General features: G+C 53.6%; 1 protein-coding gene across 8 annotated transcripts; it reads left to right on the forward strand.

Moving 5' to 3' along the window:
• The first annotated feature begins 6,772 nt into the window (after positions 1-6,772).
• On the forward strand, positions 6,773-21,126 carry CSF3R (colony stimulating factor 3 receptor). 8 transcript variants are annotated; one of them, XM_059047046.2, is made up of 17 exons: positions 6,905-7,023; positions 8,177-8,323; positions 10,281-10,364; positions 12,607-12,903; positions 13,838-13,961; positions 14,119-14,306; positions 15,115-15,284; positions 15,400-15,553; positions 15,646-15,725; positions 16,120-16,333; positions 17,216-17,404; positions 17,804-17,905; positions 18,519-18,665; positions 18,779-18,919; positions 19,206-19,299; positions 19,549-19,630; positions 20,015-20,814. In XM_059047046.2, the coding sequence occupies exons 3-17, from the start codon at positions 10,301-10,303 to the stop codon at positions 20,492-20,494; spliced, it is 2,526 nt and encodes an 841-aa protein (XP_058903029.1). In that variant the 5' UTR covers positions 6,905-7,023; positions 8,177-8,323; positions 10,281-10,300; the 3' UTR covers positions 20,495-20,814. The 8 variants fall into 8 exon arrangements, with proteins under 8 accessions (XP_066867451.1, XP_058903029.1, XP_066867414.1 ...); XM_067011313.1 differs by having other exon boundaries at positions 6,910-7,023; positions 8,269-8,323; positions 20,015-21,126; XM_067011330.1 differs by having other exon boundaries at positions 6,910-7,023; positions 8,269-8,323; positions 15,475-15,553.
• The last annotated feature ends 1,387 nt before the right edge of the window (positions 21,127-22,513 follow it).

A 22,513-nucleotide genomic window follows, 5' to 3' on the forward strand; every position in this document is an offset into this window, starting at 1 on the left:
TGGGATCAAGAGGAAATCCCACCATATTCCTGGCCCCTGTCGTACCTGGAGCTTGGGAGAAGGAGCTGCCTCCTTTCCTAAGGGCCACAGGGAGGTAGTGTGGGAGGGATGGGAGGCCGGCAGAGGTTCTGTGAAGAGTCTAAGGGTGTGGAAGTTTTGCTTCTACAAAAAATACTTGCTGGATTGATGAGCGGGTGGGCAGATGGGTGAATGAATGGGTGGGTGTGATGGATAGACAGTGGATGGATGGATGAGGGGGTGGATAGATGAGTGAGGGGTGGGTAAATGAGTGAGCGGATGGGTAGATGGATGGATGGATGGACCAGTGAGTGAGAGGATGAAAGGAAAGAAGAGTGAGATGGTGGGACGTGCATGGTGGTGGCAGGAGGATGTGAATAAATAAGTGAATGAGTTGAATGACCTGGACATTCCAGGGAACATAGCAGAACAGCCTGGGAGGTCAGAGAGGTCACAGAGCTAATAGGCCAGGCCTTGCCCCAGGAGTCTACACCACTCATTAGAACACCTATAACCACAAGAGGTTGCAAAAGCCATCATCCCTCTACTCCCTGGGAGCCCCCCGCCTAAAGGCTCACCCAGGGGCAAAAGCCTCCATCTGTGGCCCCTGAGTCTAGGCTGGAGGGACAGAGGACACAGGACTAAGGGAACAGACTGGCTACATCTGATGACCCCTCTTCCCTCTCAGGATCCAGGCCAGGTACCCCAGGAAGCAGCAGAAGAATGCAGACCCTAGGTTCTCATCACAGAAGTTATGGCCCTGCCTTCACCTCTCTCTTGCCTTAACCATGTTATTTGACTTCTCCTGACTACGCCTCCTGGTAAGATTTTGAGGAAAAATGTCCCTGTCTTCTCCCTTCTACCTGCCCACCCCAATGCATGGGGACATGAACCAGCTGCCTGGATGCAGCTACCTCATTTAAGGAAGCCCACGATCAGGGCAGAAGCTGGCCCTGCCTGGGGACTCTCTGCCAGCCACAGGGTTGCAGAACAGATAGGTTTCCTCCAAGCCAAGATAAGCATCTGAGCTTTATCTCACCTCAGCCTCTGATTCTACCACCACCACCAGGACCATAACCCCCACCCAGACACACCATGGCAGGCCAAGGCCGGGAGAGCAGAGATAAGGCCCTCCTGGCCAGCAGACCACAAGCAGCAGATGGGGCCAGGGAGGGAGGGGGTGTCTTCCCTTTTGCCCACCCAAAGCTAGAATTCTGCTTCCTTCCCTAGAAGCAGGCCCTCCAGGAGAGCACTGGGCAGCCATCCTAGCCTCTTCGCAGGTTGAGGCCCTGCATACGGCCCTCCAGCATTCAGCATTGATTACGTCCTAATTGATTTATCTCTCATTTGGGGCACCAATCAAAGACAGAAAACCCTGCCAATCTGAGCACCAGGGAAGCAGGAGAGTGCAGTATGGGCTGCCACTGGGTGGAAAAGACTCTTCCAGATCCCTTGGCAGGTAAACTGATGACCACTGGTGATCCCTCCGGCCTGAAGACCCAGGTCCAACATCCAAACTGCTCAGCACCCTTTCACAGACACCTCCTCCATGCCAGGCCCATGCTGGAAACTGGGGTCACAGATCCAGTTCAGGGCTTCACAGAGCATCTGGGAACCCGGATGAGCAGCACCTAACCCAGCCTGGGAAATCCAGGGAGGCTTCACAGAGGAGGTGACATTTCAGCTGGATTTTAAAGGATGAAAGGGATTTCTTCAGACACAAAAATAAGGGGGATGGGCATTCTGAGCAGAGGGAAGAGTGTTGGAAAGCCCTGGAGCCTCAAAAAAGCAGCACATGATTGGACAGTGATGGTAAATGGAATGGCTGGGGTTTCAGGCCCCTAAGGGGAGGAGGAGGTTGGAAAGGGAGTATGAAGAGATGAGGCTCCAGCATCAGGGAGGATTAAGGGCTGGCGACGAAGGGACTCAAAGGCCATGAGGAGGACTTGGAACTTTATCCCATGGGCAGTGAGGAACCAATGGAGGGTTTTCAGTTGGTCAGCGACATGCTGGGAATTGTGTTTTGGAAGAAACCCTCCAGATGAGTATAAGAAGGGTGGTATCCCAGGAACGAAGGCAGGGAGACTGGGAGGAGGTCGTTGCCATCATTCTGAAGAGTAATGATGGTGGCCTAACTCCTGCCATGGCAGTGAGGTGGGAGAGAAGGGGCAGAACCCACAGGAAAGGGTGACAGGCCAGATGTGGGGCGTAAGGAGCAGGGAGGAGTCCAGGCCGAATCCAGGTTTCCAGATGCCTGGACAGAAAAGCAGGTTTTCAGGAGAAAAAGTGGAGGAGCTCAGGTGGGGGCATGTTTAGTTGGGGCATCTGTGGAGTATTAGGGGGAGATGGGGGTCTGAGACGCAGGACTGTGAGATGCTGCCCGAGGTGGTGCAGAGTCAATGTCATCTCCGGGTCTAGGATGCAGCCCTGACGCCACCACCATCTCCCACTATTCCCAGGCGCGTGCTACCTCTTCCTACCTCTTTAACAGCCTTCATACACACTCTTCCCATTGCAGCCTCCATGTCTTTGTTCTTGCTGTTCCTCTGCCCTGAATACCCTTCCTTCCTCTGTACAAATCCCACTCATCCCTCAAGTTCCAGCTGTAGTTCCACCACAACCCAGGGCCTGGAGCAAAGATCCAGGGTCAGAGGTGGGGTGGGGGTCGGAAGAGAGGTAGTGAGTGTGGCAGAAAATGCAGAGACCTGATTTAGAGCCCAGCTCTGCAGAGAGCTGGCTGTGAGACATGGGGCTGGTCACTTTCCCTCTCTGGGCCTCAGTTTCCTAACCTTTCAGAGGAGAATAAGGAAAGGTCCTTGTCCTCAGGGAACTCAAAGTCTAGACAGGGCCATAAGGTAAAACATGACCTGTGAATTTCGAGGTCTATCAAATGCCCAGAGTATGCAAATGAGGGAAAAGTTTATGGAGAAAGACTTAGTGGCATTTTCTCTCAGCCTTGAAGAATGGGTAAAATTTCAACAAGCAGAGATGGAGGTGGAGGAGGGCACTCCAGGAAGGGAGGACAGCCTGAGCCAAGGCTGGGAGGCAGAAAGTTCAGGGTGTGTTCAAGGAAGAATGAGTGTCCAGATTCTGGTTCCTTCTGAGTCAACAGCTCAGGCGATTTTTGTAAGCGGGCAGCCCAAGCTGGGCAGCCTCCAGTAAACACCTGTTTGCACAATCGAGGTCACACACGGGGGCGTGTTTGCACAATGACCTGTTTGCACAATCTCAGCCGACTGCTGTATTCCAGCCAAACCAGCCCCTGGCGAACGAGCAGAGCCTCCGCTTCTGGACACTCACCCTGGCTGGCCCATCTGGCCTCTGCCTGCAGAAACAGAAACCACCCAACCTGCAGTAGGGCTGCTGAGCATGGGGTTCCCCACCCACTGCAGAACTCCTTGACTGGGGTTTCCAGCCCCCAGAGGCCACCCAGTCTGAGGGAGAAGGGGGCGGGGCAGGAGAGCTGGAGGAGGAAGTATCCACAAAGCAGACACTAGGTGTGAGGGAGGGGTTGACTTCACAGCTGTCTCGTGCTTTCCAGCTCACCAGAGTAAACATTTATTGAGCATTTACTGTGAGCCTGGCTCTGTCCCATAAGCCTCACACGCATTAGTTCACTGATTTCTCTCAAGGATCCCCTGAAGTAAATACTGACATTATCCCCATTTTAAAGATGATGAAACGGAGGCTCAGAGAGGTCACACAACTTGCCCAGGGCCACAAGGCATTAAGTGGGAAGTCGAAGCAGTCTACTCCTCACTCTCTGCTCTTAGCCTCTCTATCTGCTAATGCTTCTTACCTAAGGAAAGTTTTTCCTTAAGTCTAATTTTCATTTCAGCTGTGGCATCTCCATTGCCTGGTGCAGGTCCTCAGTGGAGAATGGAGCACAGATGAAATCAGTAGAGTCTTGCTCTGACATACTGAGCTCTGCAGAGCGGAAAGAAAGTAAGGAATTTTCTTGAACATCTACCACGTGCTTGTTACCATGCTAGGCTCCGTACCTCCCGTAGCTCATTTAATCCTCACAAAACCCCTGGGAGGAGTTATTACCCCTGTGGCAGATAAGGAAACTGAGGCTTGGAGAGGGGAAACAGCTTCTCCAAAGTCCGCAGTCCAGTAGATCTGCACTGAGAATTCTGGGTGCCCTGTGCTGAGGCTGCAGGCAGAGAAGAGAACGTGGTTTCTGCCCTCAAGGAGCGCACAGTCTAATGAAGGAAGCAGACAGCCAACAGCCGCTGCAGCATTACAGCATCACCAAGGAGGGAGGGCACCCGACCCAGCCCGGAAAGATGCTCAGGGCAGGCAAGGTGCCCAAGCGGGGGCAGAGCCAGGACTTGGCCAGCCGGAGGTGACAGGGGTTCAGCCCCGGAGGGAGGAAGCAATGTGTCCAGGTGAGGGGTGGGGAGACCTGACAAAGGCAGAGAGAGGAGATGAATTTCTGAGTTCTTGATAAGCCTGAGAGCTCCATCAAGGCAGAAACTAGGGCTGCTTTTGCTCACCATCATGCCCCTGCAACCTACTTGAACAAGTTTTCTGAATGATGAACAAAAGGCTCATTCTCCTTCATTAGGAACTGACTGGATGTGACAGTGTGGGGGAGGGGCGTGAAGAATGACTCCTGGGTCCCTGGGTTGGGGGACTTGGGGGTGATATAATTTACCAAGATGAGGTTTGCAGGGACTGGGGACAGGTTTGGTGAAGTGGAGGGAAGATGCATCCATTCAATCGTTCACTCAACAAATATTATGTATTGAGGGCTCCCTGTGCGACAGACAGTGTTGAAAACCCTGGAGATAAAGTTGGTTTTGTTTTTGTTTTTTAATTTTATTTATTTATTTATTTATTTATTTATTTATTTATTTATTTATTTATAGTTGCTCCGTGACATGTAGGATCTTCCCGGACCAGGGCTCGAACCAGTGTCCCCTGCATTGGCAGGCGGATTCTTGTGGGTTTTTTTTTTTTTTTTTTTTGTGGTATGCAGGCCTCTCCCCGCTGTGGCCTCTCCCGTTGCGGAGCACAGGCTCCGGACGCGCAGGCTCAGCGGCCATGGCTCACGGGCCCAGCCGCTCCGCGGCATGTGGGATCTTCCCGGACCGGGGCATGAACCCGTGTCTCCTACATCGGCAGGCGGACTCTCAACCACTGCGCCACCAGGGAAGCCCTGGCAGGCGGATTCTTAACCACTGCACCACCAGGGAAGTCCCTGGAGATCAAGTTCTAAACAAAACAGACTAAAACCCTTGCCCTCGTGGAGCTTCCATTCTAGTGGGAGGTGGGGCTGGGGGCAGCCAGTGTCAGATGGTGAAAAGGGTAATATTAGTGGGGAAAGAAAGCTAGAGAGTGAGGGGTGGTTGCAATTTTTTTTAAGGGTGGTCAGAGAAGGCCTCAATGAGAAAATGACATTTGAGCAAAAAACCCAAAGAAGGGGAGGGAGTGACCCATAGAGTGATTTCGGGGAAAAGAGTCCAGGCAGAGGAAATAGCAAGTGCAAAGGCCCAGAGGCAGGAGGGAGCCTAACAAGTCCAAGAAATAACAAGGACAACAGATTGGCTAGAGCAGAGCAGCAAGGGGGAGAATAATCAGAGGAAACCCCGGGTTGAGTAGGGCTTTGTAGGTCATTGAAAGGGCTTTGACTTTGAGTGAGATGAGAGCCCTTGGGAGTTTGGGGCAGAGGATGACATGAATTGACTTTTGTTTGATCAGTACCACACTGGCTGCTGAAGGAACAATAGACAGGTCAGGAGGATGGAAGTAGGAGACCAGGGAGGGGCCGCTGCAACAAATCAGGTGAGAGAAAGGATGGCTTAGAGCTGGCTGGTATTGGTATAGGTGATATTTATATTTTCCAATTTTTCATCAGGAAAATATCCAAACATATGGCCAAGTTGAACTTTACAGTGCATACCTATCTACCCAGGATTCTGGTTATATTTTGAAAGAAGAGTCAATGGGATTTGTTGAGCACCTGAGCCTTCTGGGACACCTCGGGGAGGTTGCTGCAGACAGTTGGCTATTTCGTTCTGGAACGAGAACTGGAGCCCAGGTCTGCCCTATCACAACAGACTCAGAAACCCACTTTTTCTAAAAAGGATCGTATGTTATAGACACTCTGCTACTCTGTGGGTACCTAATCTTTATTGCATCATAAACCCAATAAACTGTGAACAGTCTGAACCCCCTTTAGAAAAATGCACAGAAAATTATTTGTAAACAATTGCAGAGGAATTGTGAAAGACATAAAATGTAGTCTGTTTCACTCAATGAACCAATATTCAGTTTGGCAGAATCACTGTGAGTTAACATTACTAATCTCTAGTGAGCCCGTGAAGACCAGAGCCTCACAGACAATCCCCTGCCTTGTCCCCAGAGTCCGCATTCCTCTGTCTGTGTGGCCTTTGGGCAACAGTAAGGAACATGCCATGCAGAGAGAGTGGGGAGGAAGGTACTGTGTTACAGAATTCCCTGTAACCTGGAGGACGCCCCTCTGCATATTGGGAGGATCAGGGCCCCAAGGCTAGTGCTAAAAAGAGGCTTAGAGCCGAGGGAGCCTTGGAGCCAGGGTCTGTCTCCAAGTGATGCTCCCCAAGGGCAGGGGGTTGCGGGGGCATGGGAATGGCACCCAGGCGGGTTGGAGCCTGGGCCCTGCCAGCCTCAGAGCTTTGAGGTCAGGAAATCCGGAGGCAGAGGAGGGGGACAACGTTGCCACATCCCTCTCTGCCCCTTTAAGACCCCCGAGGCAGGAAGGCTGCCCGGGCCCCACCAGCTTCCCTCCTAGGCTCCTTCCTGGGAGGAAGGGGCTGCCCGTGCCAGCTTCGACAATGCAAGGGCGGGAAGGAGGCTGGGCAGGTGTTGCAATCCGCAGCCCCTGCGCCTGTCAGAGGCCGAGCCATTAACGACAGGGCTGGGGAGAGCAGCCGGGCAGTGGCTGTTTTCAGGAACTTGCCTTGAAGAGGAGAGCAGAGACCAGGGAGGCCAGGCGGGCGCCCGGCCGAAGGCTCCAGGGTGAGTAGGGGAGCCCCAGGGAGGGCTGGGCCTTGAGCTCGAGGGGACCCTGGAGGGCCGGTTACACTCCCCCAGCTCTGTCGAGGGCGTGCGTATGCAGGGGGCCTGGGAGCAGAGCTCCTGCCTTTAGGATTTGTCCCTTGGAACCAAGAGCCCGGGACACTGAGTTACTTTACCCAGAGTGCCCCTACTTTTCTTTGCATTGGGGAAGTCACAAACAGACAAATATCTCTTTGAGGACACTGATCTGGGCTCAAGGAAGGGCTGGACTCAGGGAAGGGCATACTCATTGCCCCTCTCCCCCGGCACTCTCTCTCAGAACCTATGTCTTAACTGCTCCTGGTCTCCATCCCTGTCTATTTCACTCTCCTTCTCTCTTTCCTCCTCAGCCCCTCTCTGTCTTGCCACGCCTCTGAGCTTCTCTCTGTCTCAGAGTCTCTCTGTGCCTCTCTTTTTGTCTCTCACGGTTCCCTTTGTCTCTTGAATCTTCAAATCTCGGGTATCTCTTGCTTCTCGGCCTCTGAGTGCCTCGGTCTCTGTGTATCAGCATTCTTGTCTCTGGCTCTTTTCTCTCTCCTGCCTCAGTCTTTATCTCTGTGAGTCTCTCTCCATCGTTTTGCTCTGTGTATCTCACTTTCCTACTTTTTCCGCTTGTCTCTCTCTGTCTGAACCACATCTGGGAAGTCCTCTCCCTTTGTTCATTCCCAGCCTCCTCCTCCCCCCAACCCTCTTTCCATGGAAATAATCTCCACGTGAAGGGGAGTAGAAAGAACAGGTGAGAGAGGGGTGTGAACTGGAGAAGGTTGAGTTTGATGGGAGGGACAGGAGAAGAAAGCAGAAAGGGGGGGGTGCAGTGCAGTGACCCCAGGGGCCAGCGTGGTGTGCTGGGACTCAGAGAGAGGCCAGAGAATGAGCCGAGACGGCTGGAGAAAGAGGGGAGACTGGGGGGGGCCAAGGAGCAGCGGACTCAGAAATGGGTCTTTGAAATGTGCGGTGTGACACAGACAAAAGCAAGGTGGCAGTCCTAGGAGGCTGTGACCACGCAGCCTGTAAGCAGGGGAGGGAGGCACTAAACTATGCTGATTCCACGAGGCGGTGTCCCGCTTAATGGCACGTGAAAATAACATGGTTATTGAGTGTTTCCTCTGTGCAGGCTCCGTATTAAGTGCTTTTATCACGGACCATCTCATTTCATCCTCACCACAACCCTGAGAAGTGGGTGCTATTGTTATCCCTCTTCCACAGATGGGGTAACTGAGGCTCAGAAAAGTGGAGTAACTTGTCCAAGGTCACCAAGCTGGTAAGTGGCAGAGCCGGGGTTCAGACCAGGTGGTCTGGCTCGGGGCTGGGCCCCCAGAGAGTGAGACCATGCTCTACCCGGCCCCAGATCCCACTCAGCTGGGGTAGGGAGCACCCAGGGCTGCCATGGGGGACCAGGGACTGATGCCAAACGTGGCAACGCTTGGCAACCCTGGGAGAGGATGCCTGGGCCCCTGGGGGTTTGAGGTTGCATGGCCCTCTCTGGACAGGAGCCAATGGAGAGGAATGAAGTGGTACTTCGCTGGGCAGGAGGGCTGGGATATGATCAAAAATACATGGAGATGGGCACCGGTGTCCCAAGATCTGGGCCAAGGAGGCTAAATCTTCCCCAACAAGTGTGCATGGTGGATACTCATACTGGCACGCTGTAAGAAGAAAGTTGCCAACCACTGATAGATAGGCTGGGGTGCTCTGCAGGTTTCTCACTGCACAAAGCTGCCCAGCAAGCGGAGGTTGAAATTCAGCCTGTTCTCTAGTTGCCAGGTCCTAGTGTGGGGCTGCGTTCGTCCAGAGGAAGGGGCGCTTTTTTCTTGATTTGCAAAAAGGTGACTTATGGGCTAGCATTCACCTGGTGTCCTGATACTGCAACTTAGTATTGGTTTTAGTATCCTTAGACCAGTATTCCTGATACTGGTCTAAGGATAGACCAGGGGTTTAAGTAAGACCCAGGCAGGCAGGAATAGCCTTGGCTATCTGGGCATTTCTTATTCACACCTCTGTCTTGGAGGGAGAGAAAAGGGAGAGGAGTTTAATTCTTTCTGAGCACAGGGGATCAGCTGAGACACCACCTACATGTATGTGTTCATGTATGTACAGGCTGGTGATTCCCACTGACCTGTCACCGAGAGCGTCAGTTAGTGCTGGAGGATCAGGTGTGTGGCCCCAAGACCCCAATGGGAGCAGAGTGGACAGGCTGGAAGCCCACCCCAGCAGTAGAAACCTATGCATACTTCCTGAGACTAATGAACTAATTAGGGGGAACTAATGCTCCCTCCATCTGGGCACTGTCGCCACGACCACAGGATGCCTGGCCCCAGAAGGCCTCCAGAGGTCTGTGCCCAGAACTGGGGGTATCCTCCAGCCCACCTTCCCTTTAGCCATCTCTGCGGCAGCCAGCTTCCCAAGGTGTAAACTGTCCTCAGCTACTCTGTGGAGTTGTCCCTTTCTGCCAGGGAGCGTCTCTGACGTCACCAGCGTCAGAGGAAAGGACTTTGAGCATGGCTCACCCAGGAGAACCTGCCTGGTACTCATGCATGTGCAACAGGGACATGCCAGAGAATTAATACCTCAAGGGACAGCCCTTGACCAACGGGGGGCAGGAATTGGTGAATAAATGTTCCCATTCTCTCAGCCAGCCAAGGGATGAATTGTCCCTTGGGTGGACAGTTCTTGAGGCGTGTTCAACTTGGCTCCTTGGAAGGTTCCAGCAGGACCGAGCCCCAGCTGTCCATAAATGTGACTGGCTTGATGACGAACCCTTGTGTTGGCTTTCCCTCCTTACCCATTTCATTCTCCCCACTCCCTCACTCTGTTCCTGGAATCTTCCCAAAATAAACTCCCTGCATGCAATCCTTCATCTCAGGCTCTGCTTTGTGGGGGGAACCCAGCTAAGACAGAATGGAAGTTGAGAAGAATACTGTTCCCTGTGGCTCCTTTCCCTGCTCTCTCCTGGAAGGCAAACAGAATAATAACAGTGGCTGTCACTTACAGAGCTGTCTCCTATGTGCCAGGCACCGCGTGAAGCCCTTGACTTGTATCATTTTGGGTCCTCCTCCCAAAACCCTATGCAGTATAGGCTGTTGTTACCTCAATTTTGCAATGAAACTAGGCTCAGAGAGATCAAGTAACCTGGCCGAAGCCACACTGTGGCAGAGCAAGGACTAAGCTCAGCTCTGACTGCAAAGCCCATGACCTGAACCATCCCCCTCTGCCTCCAGGTGAGCACGAAGCCGGCACTATGGCGGGGCTGGGAGCCTGCAACCTAGCGGGAGCTGCTCTTATCATCCTGCTGCTGCCCAGAAGTGAGTGTGGCCAGGAGTGAGGGTGCCAAGGGGAGAGGGGAGCACAGGGAGAGATGCTGGGGGTGGAGGAAGGAGGCATTTCCCCAGCACTGCCACAGTGCTCCTGGGACTCCCAGAGAATCGCGAAAGAATCAACTGGGCCACAGATGTGGGGTAGCCAGGCTCCCATGCATAGACCTCTGTAGGCAAACCACCACCTCTGAGGAAAAGTGAGAGGATCTGGGCTGGCCAGCCCGGAGAAGGTGGGGTAGACCCAGGTCTTGTCTGAAAATCTGTGCCATGTTGTCAGAAGGAACCCCTGAGTCCTGTGCAGCCTTCATGGGCAGCAAAGGGATCAGGGTGAAAGACATAAGGAGGCAGCTTTAATCCTGAAATATAGAATCCCAGGGAATTCCCTGGCAGTCCAGTGGTTAGGACTCTACGCTTCCACTGCAGGGGGCACGGGTCTGATCCCTCATCATGAAACTAAGATCCCGCATGCCACATGGCATGACCAAAAAATAAATAAATAAAATAAAATAAAAAGAATCCCAGGCAGAGCTCTCCAGACTATGGAAACTCTATCTTGATAGGTGGAGAGCCTCCCATCTCTGGGGGTATGCAAGCCAAGGCACAGCAGGGGTCGGCAAACTTTGTCTGATGTAATGTTCAGCTTTTCAGGCCACATACAGTCTCTGTTGCATGTTCTTGTTTGTTTTATGTTTGGTTTGGTTTTCAACCCTTCAGACATACAAAAAATGTTCTTAGCTGGCAGGCCATACAAAAACAGGCCATCCTAGCCTTGCTGTGGAGGACTCAGTATCAGGTGGAGTTTTGAAGTAAACAGTTGGCAAGTTTCCTTCTAGTCTGAAGTTCTGAGTCTGTGGAGTAGTAGAAGCCTCCAAGAACTTGCTCTGTGACCCTAAACAAATTGCTCCTCCTCTTAAGGGCTCACCATCCCCATCAGCAAAATGGGCTGAAGAACACCTGGGAGAGGAGAGAAGGCATCGTGGGCAAAGTGCAGTGCTTACTCGTTTATTCCATATGTATCCACCAAGGGCCTGCTCTGTGCTAGGTGCTGGGAATGCAGCAATGAGTGAAACAGCCAAGGTCTCTGGCCTCACAAAACCCACGGTCTAGTTTGGGGGACAAACAAGCAAATAATCACATGACTCCATAATTATGAAGGATAATAAGAGCTTTGGGAAAGTTCAAGGGGCTTGGCCTGGTCTGGTTGGTCAGAACATGGTCTGGTTCCCCACAAGACGCCTAAATGCTAACCAGGTGAAGGAGGGGTGGGAGACAAGAAAAGGAGCACCTCCAAAAGGATCAGCAGGTACAAACATCCGGAGATTGGAGGGAGCATGGCGTTTTCAAGAAATAGCAAGAAGGCCAGAGTGATGGGAGCTGGAAAAGGATGGTCTGAGCTGGAACCAGGAGGGTTAGGTAGGGGCCAGGCCACAAGGGCTGTGAGAAGGATCTGAGTCTTTATCCTAATCAGGGCAGCAAATATTTACATGCCAGGCACTGTTCTAAGTGCCTTACACGTGTTCTCACATCTAATCCTTCCAGCAAAACTAAGGTAGGGACTTTTTTAATCCCCATTTTACAGATGAGAAAACTGAGGCACAGAAAGTCTCAGTGACACATCAAGGTCACATAATTAATAAGCAATAGAACCAGGCTCTAAACCTAGGCAGTCTAGTTCCAACATCCATGCTCTTATCCATCATACCATACTGCCTTTCAGAGGAATAACGTGCCATTGAGGTGCTAAGATCAAGATGGGGTAACCATCAGATTTGAAATCTGAAAAGATTGCTGTGGCTGTGGGGTTCCTATCATTCTAACCATTGTTTCACCACTGCTGGGGAGGGGACTAATCTCCCATCTGGTGGTGTGCTGGGGTTGGCTTGCAAGCGCTGATTGTGTACATCTCTTCCCAGGTTCACATTCAGTGATGTCACACTGGTAGCTTGAAATCAGCCACGGTGGGAATATTCACACCAGGGAAAGCAGCCCAGGCTACAAACCAGAATCTGTTTCTCTCTGTATAGCCAGCTGATAAACATTTACCCACACACCGCTATCTTGGTCTCACCCCCAGAGCCTCTCACAGTCCCCATACACATCCTCCCCATTCCAGCGACACGTCTGGAGGTAAAGCATGAAGGCAAAGGCACAGAGTCTAGGGGTACTGAGTCTAGGAGCCCGGCTCTGCCAGGCAGAGGAGTCACTTATGGCCCCTTCTCTTCCACCCCAGGCCTGGAGCAGTGTGGGCACATCAGCCTCTCAGCCCCCGTCGTCCGCCTGGGGGATCCCATCACAGCCTCCTGCATCATCAGCCAGAACTGCAGCCACCTGGACTCGGAATCGCACATTGTATGGAAGTTGGAAGCAGAGCTTCAGCCCGGGAAGAGGCAGCAGTACCTGCCGAATGGGACCCTGCAGTCCACCATCACCTTGCCCCACCTCAACCGCTCTCGGGCCCTTCTCTCCTGCTGCCTGCACTGGGGCAACAGCCTGCAGATCCTGGACCAGGCTGAGCTACAGGCAGGCTGTGAGTCCCTGCAGCCATCCACCCACTCCACTCTGCCTCCAATGCCCTCCTGCCAATACTAATAAGAACTATTCTTTCTTGAGCTCCTGCTCAATAAGCACTTGGAAGGCACAATATCATGTCATCTTCCCTACCGGTGGGTAGTGTCATTTAGCCCCATTTTGCAGATGAGGAAACCGAGGCTCGGGGAGGGTAAGTGACATGCTAAAGGTCACAAACTAATAAGGATGCAGCCAAGATTTATAACAGGCAGTGTGGCTCGAAAGCCAGTATAGTAACCACTACTCCACATGGCTGCCGAGTAAGCCCAAGCCTCCAGCCATAGGAGGGTGTCTCCAGGGAGGATAGTCTCTAGGAGCTGGGCTTGCTCCCAGCTTCTCCCCTACCCCAGTCTCAGCCTTCGGTTCAAACTGAGAAGGATGGATATGTGCCAAGCCAATGCATAACTAAAAACAAAGAAAGACCAAGGTTCTCATTTAAGAATCAACAATAGTGAAAGCTAACACTACAGAGCACTCACTATATGCCAGGCACTGCTCTGAGCACTGTATACATAGTAAGTCACTCAGCCCTCACAAGAACCCTAGGGGGTAGGTATGTTACCATTACCCCCATTTTTCAGATGAGGAAACTGAGGCACAGAGCCGTTAGGTGACTTCAAGATCACACTGCTAATGAATGGCAGAACCAGGATGAAAACCAGATGCTACACTGTTACTGTCAAAGGGGGCAGAGTTGAGAGGGTTGGAGACTCTGTGGTACTTATCCCTGTATGTGCCTGTAACTTAGCTTTTCCCCAGGGCTGTCCCTCTGGGGTCACCCTGCATGGAGACAAGGGAATGACCCAGGGCAAGGAAACGAGGCCAAGTGGTCCCAGTAGAAGTTTTCTGAGTGGTCTTACCTGAAGCCCTCACTCTCCCCACCCCATACACAGACCCTCCCGCCACACCCCACAACCTGTCCTGCCTCATGAACCTCACAACCAACAGCCTCACCTGCCAGTGGGAGCCAGGCCCCAACACCCACCTGTCCACCAACTTCACCCTGAAGAGCTTCAAGTGAGTAGGGGTCTCTATGCCAGGCCCCATTCCTTTGGGTCCTGGGACAGAGCATGGGTAGGACCGTAGGGGTGGGGGAGCCAGAGCCAAGGAGGGGAGGGAGAAGGGATCCTCGCTTTCTTCACCCGCTTGACACCCCAGCCTGGCCTGTTGGCAGGAGCCGGGGCAACTGCCAGAGCCAGGAGGACTCCATCCGCGACTGCGTGCCTGAGGACGGACAGAGCCACTGCTCCATCCCCCGCAAACACCTACAGCTGTACCAGAATATGGGCATCTGGGTGCAGGCCAAGAACGCGCTGGGAACCAGCGTGTCCCAGAAGCTGTGCCTTGTCCCCATGGACGTCGGTGGGTGACACTGAGTGTGGGGGAGGGGAGCGGCCCCCACCATGGGCGGACACAGAGAGGCATGGGGAGGGAGACACAGACCCAGCGACAGACAATGAGACGCTGGAAGACCTAGAGGTAGAGGAAGAGGACAGAGAAAAACAAAGTGGATGCAGTCCTAGACAGAGCCGTGGAGACCCAGACAAGGACGTGGAAGAAACACAGAGGCAAAGAGATACACTCATTAATTCTTTCAGCAAGTTTCTTGAAGTGCCCACTCTGCGCTAGGCGCCGTTCTAGGTGCTGGGGATACGGCAGTAAACGAAAAGGCAAAACTCTTGCCCCTGAAATGGCACATTCTAGTGGGCAAAATAAACAAAATAGAATGTCGGGTAATGGCAAGCACGATGAGGAAACTGAGCAGGGGGACGCGATGGGGAGAGGGGGCTATTGCTATTTCAGAAAGGTGGTCAGGGAAGGCCTCACTGAGAAGGTGACATTTGAGAAGATCCTTGGAGGAAATGAGGGAGCAAGCCACTGGATATCCAGAAGGTAAGTGCTCCAGGCAGAGAGAACAACCAGTGCAAAGGCCCTGGGGCAAGAGTGTGAAACAGAGAGAGAAACAGACACATATACAGAGACAGACCTGCAGAAACAGGATGACATAGAGATGAAGAGACACAGAGAGAAACAGAAAGACACAGAGATCCCATAAATGGAGACCCAGAGAAGAAATGGAACCACAGACAGGGAGACAAGTGGAAGCTAGCTAGGATAGAGCCCGATAGGACTGATCAGAGAAAGGGTCTGACGACCCCTCTCTTTGCAGTGAAACTGGAGCCCCCCACACTGTGGGCCCTGGGGCCCAGCCCTGAGGTGGCCCCGCCCCAGCCAGGCTGCCTGAGCTTGCGCTGGGAGACCTGGAAGCCAAGCCTACACATAGATCAGAAGTGTGAGCTGCGCCACCAGCCTCGGCTTGGAGAAGCCAGCTGGGACCTGGTGAGGCGGAGGGCAACCTCAGGTGACTGGGGTGGGGCTGGCTGAGGGCAAGGTAAGTTGAGCTGGCACCGAAGGGCAACAGAGATCCAGGCTCAGAGCCACGCCCCCCCACCAGGTGGGCGCCCTGCCCTCCAGGACCCTCCAGTATGAGCTATGCGGGCTCCTCCCATCCACAGCCTACGCCTTGCAGATGCGCTGCACCCGCTGGCGCCTGCCTGGCCACTGGAGCAACTGGAGCCCCAGCCTGGAGCTGACCACCACACAACGGGGTAAGTGGGTGGTGACAGGCTGGGAGCAGCCATCAGGACCCAATCTGGCCTCCAGGGCCCTCCCTGACCCTCTCTTCCTGCTCCATCCACAGCCCCCATTGTCAGACTGGACACATGGTGGCGGCAGAGGCAGCTGGACCCCAGGACGGTGGACGTGCAGCTGTTCTGGCAGGTAACCCCCTCTGAAGGCCATCCCTCCACCTCTTTCAATCCAAACAGACCCCTGCAAGCTGGGGCTCAGGACTCCAACAGATCTGGGAGGCTTGGATGCATTTGTAGGTGATTTGCATGCACTTTGCATGTGCCTAGGAAGCTGCGTAGTACCCTTCTGGAGAGACTACAGTGGAGGACTTATCTAGTTTGGTGCCTGCTGCATACACCGACTTGCTTTTTCCTTCCCTCCCTCCTAGGACCCAGCACAGAGGGAAGAAGGGAGAGAGGGAGGAGGGCTGGCTCCCAGCCTGGGGGGCTCAGTTCTTGGGACATGGCCACCCCATCTAGAAGCTCTCCCCCACTCCAGATGAGCTGGGCATCCCCTTATCGTTTTCCCCCTATGCCCACTGCAGCCAGTGCCCCTGGAGGAAGACAGTGGGCAGATCCAAGGGTACCTGGTCTCCTGGAGACCCTCAGACCAGGCTGGGGCAGACCCAATGCTCTGCAACACCACGGAGCTAAACTGTACCTTCCAACTGCCTTCAGAAGCCCGGGAGGTGACCCTTGAGGCCTACAACACAGCTGGGACCTCTCATCCTACCCCAGTGGTCTTCTTGGAGAGCGGAGGTAAAGGGGGCCAGCAGCTAGTAGAGCATGATGGTTAAGCATGTAAATTCGGAGGCTAGACTGCCTGGGTTCAAATCTAGCCCTGTCACTTGCTAGCAGTGTGATCTGGGCAAGTTACTTACCCTCCCTGGCCTCAGTTTACTCATCTAGCAAATGGGGATGATACAGTGTATAACTCAAAGCATCGCTGTGAAGATTACGAGCTAAGACATGTGCCTGGCACAAAGAAACTGCTCCATGTGTGTTAGCTATTATTATTATTATCATTAACCAGACCAGGTTAAGCCGGTGGTAGTGCCTACACACACACAGTCTATTCTGCCAAGGAAATGGGAAAGAAAGCCCTAAGTTCTTCCAGCTAGAACACAGTCCCTGAGTTAACTGCTCATTCTCAGGGGATCAGCCACTACCAACCCCAGGTGCCCCTGAACATGGATCCTCATGAAGTGAGACTCACAATAACAATAGCTAATATTCCCATTTCCCGGCCATGTGACCCTAGGCAAGTTACTTAACCTCCCTGTCTCCGTTTTCTCATTGCTAAGTTGGGGACCGTAGTTGTGCCCCACATGGGACTGTCAGCAGACTCCGTGAATTAATATACACCGAGAACCACACAGGGTTAGCTTTCATCATCACCAAGCACTACTCCATGCCAGGCCTGTTTCATGTACCACCTCATTTAATCTGCACCATGACCCTACGAGGTAGCAACTTTTATCATCGTTTCCACCTTACAGATGAGGAAACTGAGGCTCAGATGTTGACTTATCCAAGGTCACCCAGCTTGTAAGTAGCAAAGGCCAGATTGAACCCAGGCATCTGGCTCCAGGGCCTGCATTCTTTTCATCTTCATGTCATCGTCTCCTACTCTGTCTCCAGGCCCACCCCTGGGCAGACTCCACACCATGGCTCGAGACCCTCACAGCCTCTGGGTGGGCTGGGAGCCCCCCAGCCCTCAGCCTCGGGGCTATGTCATTGAGTGGGGCCTCGGTCCCCCCAGCCCCAGCGGCAGCCCTAAGACCTGGAGGATGGAGCATAATGGAAGCATTGCAGGGACCCTGCTGCAGGGTGAGGCAGGCCTGGGGGTCTGGGCAAGTGGGCAGGGCCCAGGAGAGGGGGGCACATTTTACCTGCCTGACAGTAGGCAAGGGGCGAGCTGAACCACCCTAAAGAAGCAGATTCCCCAGTCTTTCCTGTTCTTTCACTGTTCTCATCTCAGATCCTCAGAATCAGGAAGTCCATCCTGCAGTCTAACTGGAGCCTCTGTTTCCAGCCCTGACTCTGCCACCTTCCTAGCTCTCTCTTCCACTCTTTGCCCCTTACCCGCACCAAATGGTCCGAAGAAGAGACTGCAGAGGCCAGCCCTGCAGAATGAGGCCCAGGTTATCCCTGAAGTCTGAGGTTAGCCCCCACCTTCATCAGAGGCTAGCCCCTAACCAGGGTGTCGACCCTATTTTCTCTCTACAGAGAACATCAGGCCCTTTCAGCTCTACGAGATCACTGTGACCCCCCTGTACCAGGACACCAAAGGACCCTCCCAGCACATCTATGCTTACTCCCAAGAGATGGGTTCGTCAGCCACCAAGCCTTTTCTCAGAATCCCCTCCCCTCTCTCAAGGCCTGTCTAGGCCCCCAAAATCAGGAATACGAGGGAACATTTTCTTCCTCCCCTACCTCTGGCCCAGAAGAGGGTCTCTCCCAATCCTAAGATTACCTCTGGCTTACACTGGACCCCTGCAGCTGGAAAGAAGTCAGGTGGTGGGGTAAGAGAAATTGGGCAGTGAGAACAGCAGAATTCAGGGAGCAAGTCTGGCAAAAACTGAGCAGGTGTCACGTGTGACAGAAATTAAACTGAGGACCTGGCATAAACTTAAGAGAGTCAGTGGTAGAAATCATATAATGAACCAGACAAAATCAGGCCTGGCAGAAATCAGGGAGCGAGGCTTTGGAGTCAAAGAGGAGCAGGTTCAAATCCCAGCTCAACAACTTATTAGCAGTCGGTGGGATTCAGGGAAAGTTCCTGGGATAATGAGGCTTGGACGTAAGTCCCCCTGGACTCTCTTCTATCACCCACCCCCACAAAGTGTCCCAGTTCTTGGGTCTGGGGAGCCACAAGAAGTCCAACTGGGCTCTCCCCGCCACCCTGCTCCCTGTCAGCCACTGTACCTCTCTCTTCTGGCAGCCCCCTCCCATGGCCCAGAGCTGCATCTAAGGCACATTGGCAAGACTTGGGCCCAGTTGGAGTGGGTACCCGAGGCCCCTGAGCTGGGGAAGAGTCCCCTTACGCACTACACTATCTTCTGGACCAATGCTCAGGACCGGTCCTTCTGTGAGTCTATCCTCAGTGCCCCACAGCCCCAGAAGGCCAGGGAGGGCGGGTTCAGAAGCCTTGGGGAGGCTCAGCAGCCAACCCAGACTCACCATTCTCCTCTCCTCCCATAGCCACTGTCCTGAACGCCTCCTCCCATAGCTTTGTCCTCCGTGGCCTGGAGCCCTCCAGCTTGTACCATGTCCACCTCATGGCTGCCAGCCTGGCGTGGGCCACCAACAGCACAAGCCTCACCCTGATGACCTTGGCCCTAGGTAAGGGGAGAAGGGGGATGGCAGGACAAGGCTGTTGGGAGGGTGCCTCACCCAAAGGATCTCCATTTTGCAAGTAGATAAGCCTTGCATGGATCCCCTGATTTGAGGGAGGAGACCCAGCCCTGCCCTTGGAGCATAGTCTGAGGCAGGACACCCACCCAGCCCAGCCCTTGGATCCCAGTCTGAGGGAGGAAGCCCAGCCCTGCCCTTGGATCCCAGTCTGAAGGAGGAGACCCAGCCTTACCTACGTGCACTCTTGCCTATCCTGGCTTTCCCCTCACTCTAGAGGAGTCTGAGCTGCACATCCTCCTGGGCCTCTTCAGCCTCCTGGTCTTGCTCATCTGCCTCTGTGGGGCTGCCCAGCTCTGCTGCAGACCCAGGTGAGTCCTTCTGAGAGACCTGACACCCAACTAACCCTGCCTATAGGGAAGTACAGGCCTGAGTGAGCCAGTCTAGGCTCCTCTCAGCCTTGCCAGGCCTCAGGACCCAGGTCTGGGGGTCAGGCCCTCCATCTTCTCCTCTCTACGTGAAGGGGTCGTCCCCTCAGCTTCTGGGAGTAGGTGGAAGAAAGGATGGACAGATGGGAGGGCATGCCTGACCTGGCGGCCTTCACCTGCCCCCTTCTCCAGCAGGAAGAATCCCCTCTGGCCAAGTGTTCCAGACCCAGCCCACAGCAGCCTGGGTTCCTGGGTGCCTACCACCACAACGGAGGTGAGAACACTGGAGGGAGAGGGAAATGGGGCTGGGGGTTAGGCTCCCACCCCAGGCTCAAAGTGAAGGGATACCCCTCTGAGGATGAGTACTCAGGCCTTCCCATCACTTCACCTCTTTGGAGCAAAGCAGACCTGAGTGCGAACCCCTGCTCTACCCATTCAAAACCTCAGTCACCTCACTGTGAAATGGGACTAATCCCATGCAGAAACGTTGGGGAGATTCACCACGCTAAGTCTGAAGAGCACAAAACACGTGTCAGGAACATATGAGATGCTTTGCATCCTCTGAGTAACCCTTTGAGTTACAGCAAAGAGCAGCAGAAAGTGGCTGGGGCAGATATCTGAAATGAACCAGGCCCTCACCCCACATCTTTATGTCCAGGATACCTTCCAGATGCCCAGCCTTCGGGACTCCAGCATGCCACCCATCACCAAGATCACGGTGCTGGAGGAGGAAGAGAAGAAGCCAGGACCATGGGAGTCCAATGACAGCTCAGGGACCTGTGGCCTCCCCAGCCTGGTCCAGGCCTATGTGCTCCAGGGGGACCCAAGAGTACCTTGTACGCAGCCCCAGCCCCAGTCTGGCACCAGTGACCAGGTCCTTTACGTGCAGGTGCTGGGCAGCCCCACAGGCCCAGGGCCTGGGCACTACCTCCGCTGTGACTCCACTCAGCCCCTCTTGGGGGGCCTCACCCCCAGCCCCAAGTCCTATGAGAACCTCTGGTTCCAGACCAGCCCCCTAGGGACCCCAGAGCCCCTAGTCCCAAACCCGGAGGATGACTGTATCTTTGAGACACTGCTTGACTTCCCTCTCCTGCAGGGGCTCCGGGTCAGTGGGGTGGAGGGTCTTGGGGGTTTCTAGGGCTTCCTAGAACTCCCCACCTGGGTCTGCTTCTTGATAAGCCTGAGCTATCCAGAGAAGAGGAGGTCAGTAAGCCCTTCACTAAAAAACTCCCAGCCCCAGGAAAGGCAGCAAGTCTCCCAGTGTCCCCCTATCTCTGGCCCCTAGCATCCCTCCCCCATCCCCCCAATTTCCATGGGCTGGGCCTCCCACTTCAAAGGCCAGAGAATGCTTTTTCAAGCCCTGCCCACTAGCTTTTTGTACTGGTTTCCTATAATTTCAGTCTCTTAAACTGGTTTATATTTGGTTTGGCTTGGTTTTGAGAAACTCTTGAGTGTGCCTGAATCTCTGTTCTTTTTCTTTTCAGAGCCCTAGAAATCGGGGACGGTGGGAGGGGAGGGTTACTCCTTAGAATCATTCATTTATTTATTCTTTCCTTAATTCCTTCATTCAGCCAGCCCTCACCTAGCATCTAGGCCCTGTGCTGGCAGCGGGGTTTCCAAAATGACCAGGTTCAGTCCATCCTCAAAGAGTTCCCATTCTAGGGACTTCCCTGGCGGCCCAGTGGTTGGGACACCGCGCTTCCACTGCAGGGGTCATAGGTTCGATCCCTGGTGGGGGAAATAAGATCCCGCATGCTGCACGGCGAGGCCAGGAAAAAAAAAAAAAAAAAGAGTTCCCATTCTAGTGATGGAGACTTGAGAAATGACCATTAGGGCACGGTGGCCAAGGTTACCGAGGGAGTCACAGAGAACTGTGGGACATGGGGAACAAGACCTCAGAAAAAAGTAACCCCTGTTGCAGAAATGTAATTAAAAACAAAATCTCGGGCTTCCCTGGTGGCGCAGTGGTTGAGAGTCTGCCTGCCGATGCAGGGGATACGGGTTCATGCCCCGGTCCGGGAGGATCCCACATGCCGCGGAGAGGCTGGGCCCGCGAGCCTTGGCCGCTGAGCCTGCGCTTCCGGAGCCTGTGCGTCCGGAGCCTGTGCTCCGCAACGGGAGAGGCCACAACAGTGAGAGGCCCGCGTACCGCACACACACACACACACAAAAAAAAAATCTCCTGCCAACCTAGAAAACCTCTCCACAAGGGTAGAAGAAGAAAACTTTTTTTTTAATTGGATGAGAATTAAACCAGAATGTCACAGGCAATCAGCTCAAGAGTTTGCAAAGATGAATTGTATCTGTTTACACAGCCAAGCGGATACAACTCATTGCATACATTTTCTCAAGATAATCACTAGTCCTCAAGCAAGAGGACTTGACAGCACTATTTGTCACACAGGGGTCATCCTAAATTCAGCTGGGAAATGGGGTAGCCACCTGGGTTTGCTAATTGCCATTAACCAAAGGAAAAATAAATTTCTCATATCTTTATGAGAGGAGGGAGGTTTGCAAATTGGAGTTGGGCACCAGCTGAAGTTAGGCTCCTACCCTCCAGCAGAAACTGGGAGACAGGGGCTCTATCTTTTTTTTTTTTTTTTTTTTTTTTTTTTTTTTTTTGTGGTACGCGGGCCTCTCACCGCTGCGGCCTCTCCCGTTGCGGAGCACAGGCTCCGGACGCGCAGGCCCAGCGGCCACGGCTCACGGGCCCAGCCGCTCCGCGGCACGCGGGATCCTCCCGGACCGGGGCACGAACCCGTATCCCCTGCATCGGCAGGCGGACTCCCAACCACTGCGCCACCAGGGAAGCCCGGGCTCTATCTTTCTTAATGATTATATTTCAAAGAGCCGGCTCCCAGGTCCTTGAGAAACACATTCCTGGGTTGTAAAACTGGCAAGAGGCTTTTTTACCTTTTAAAAAGATTTACAGGGCTTCCCTGGTGGCGCAGTGGTTGAGAGTCCGCCTGCCGATGCAGGGGACACGGGTTCGTGCCCCGGTTCGGGAGGATCCCACGTGCCTCGGAGCGGGGGGGGGGTTGGGGTGGGGGGGGTGTAAAGATTTACATACATCTCAAAAGGGCAGAGAAAGAACTCACAGTTACAGGTATTCTAAAGTAAATGCTCTAAGAAAAAATTAAGATTTATCTTTCCTACA

Source organism: Kogia breviceps, chromosome 1 (assembly GCF_026419965.1).
Source record: "Kogia breviceps isolate mKogBre1 chromosome 1, mKogBre1 haplotype 1, whole genome shotgun sequence".
NCBI classification, from domain to species: Eukaryota; Metazoa; Chordata; class Mammalia; order Artiodactyla; family Physeteridae; genus Kogia; species Kogia breviceps.

What these genes read in the sequence shown, in the direction of transcription:
- CSF3R (XM_059047046.2), top strand. Translation starts at nt 10,301, where the DNA reads ATGGCGGGGCTGGGAGCCTGCAACCTAGCGGGAGCTGCTCTTATCATC. An exon ending in GAGAAGCCAGCTGGGACCTG is followed by an intron (nt 15,285 to 15,399) that starts GTGAGGCGGAGG and finishes CCCCCCCACCAG; the next exon opens with GTGGGCGCCCTGCCCTCCAG. An exon ending in GCTGACCACCACACAACGGG is followed by an intron (nt 15,554 to 15,645) that starts GTAAGTGGGTGG and finishes CTCCATCCACAG; the next exon opens with CCCCCATTGTCAGACTGGAC.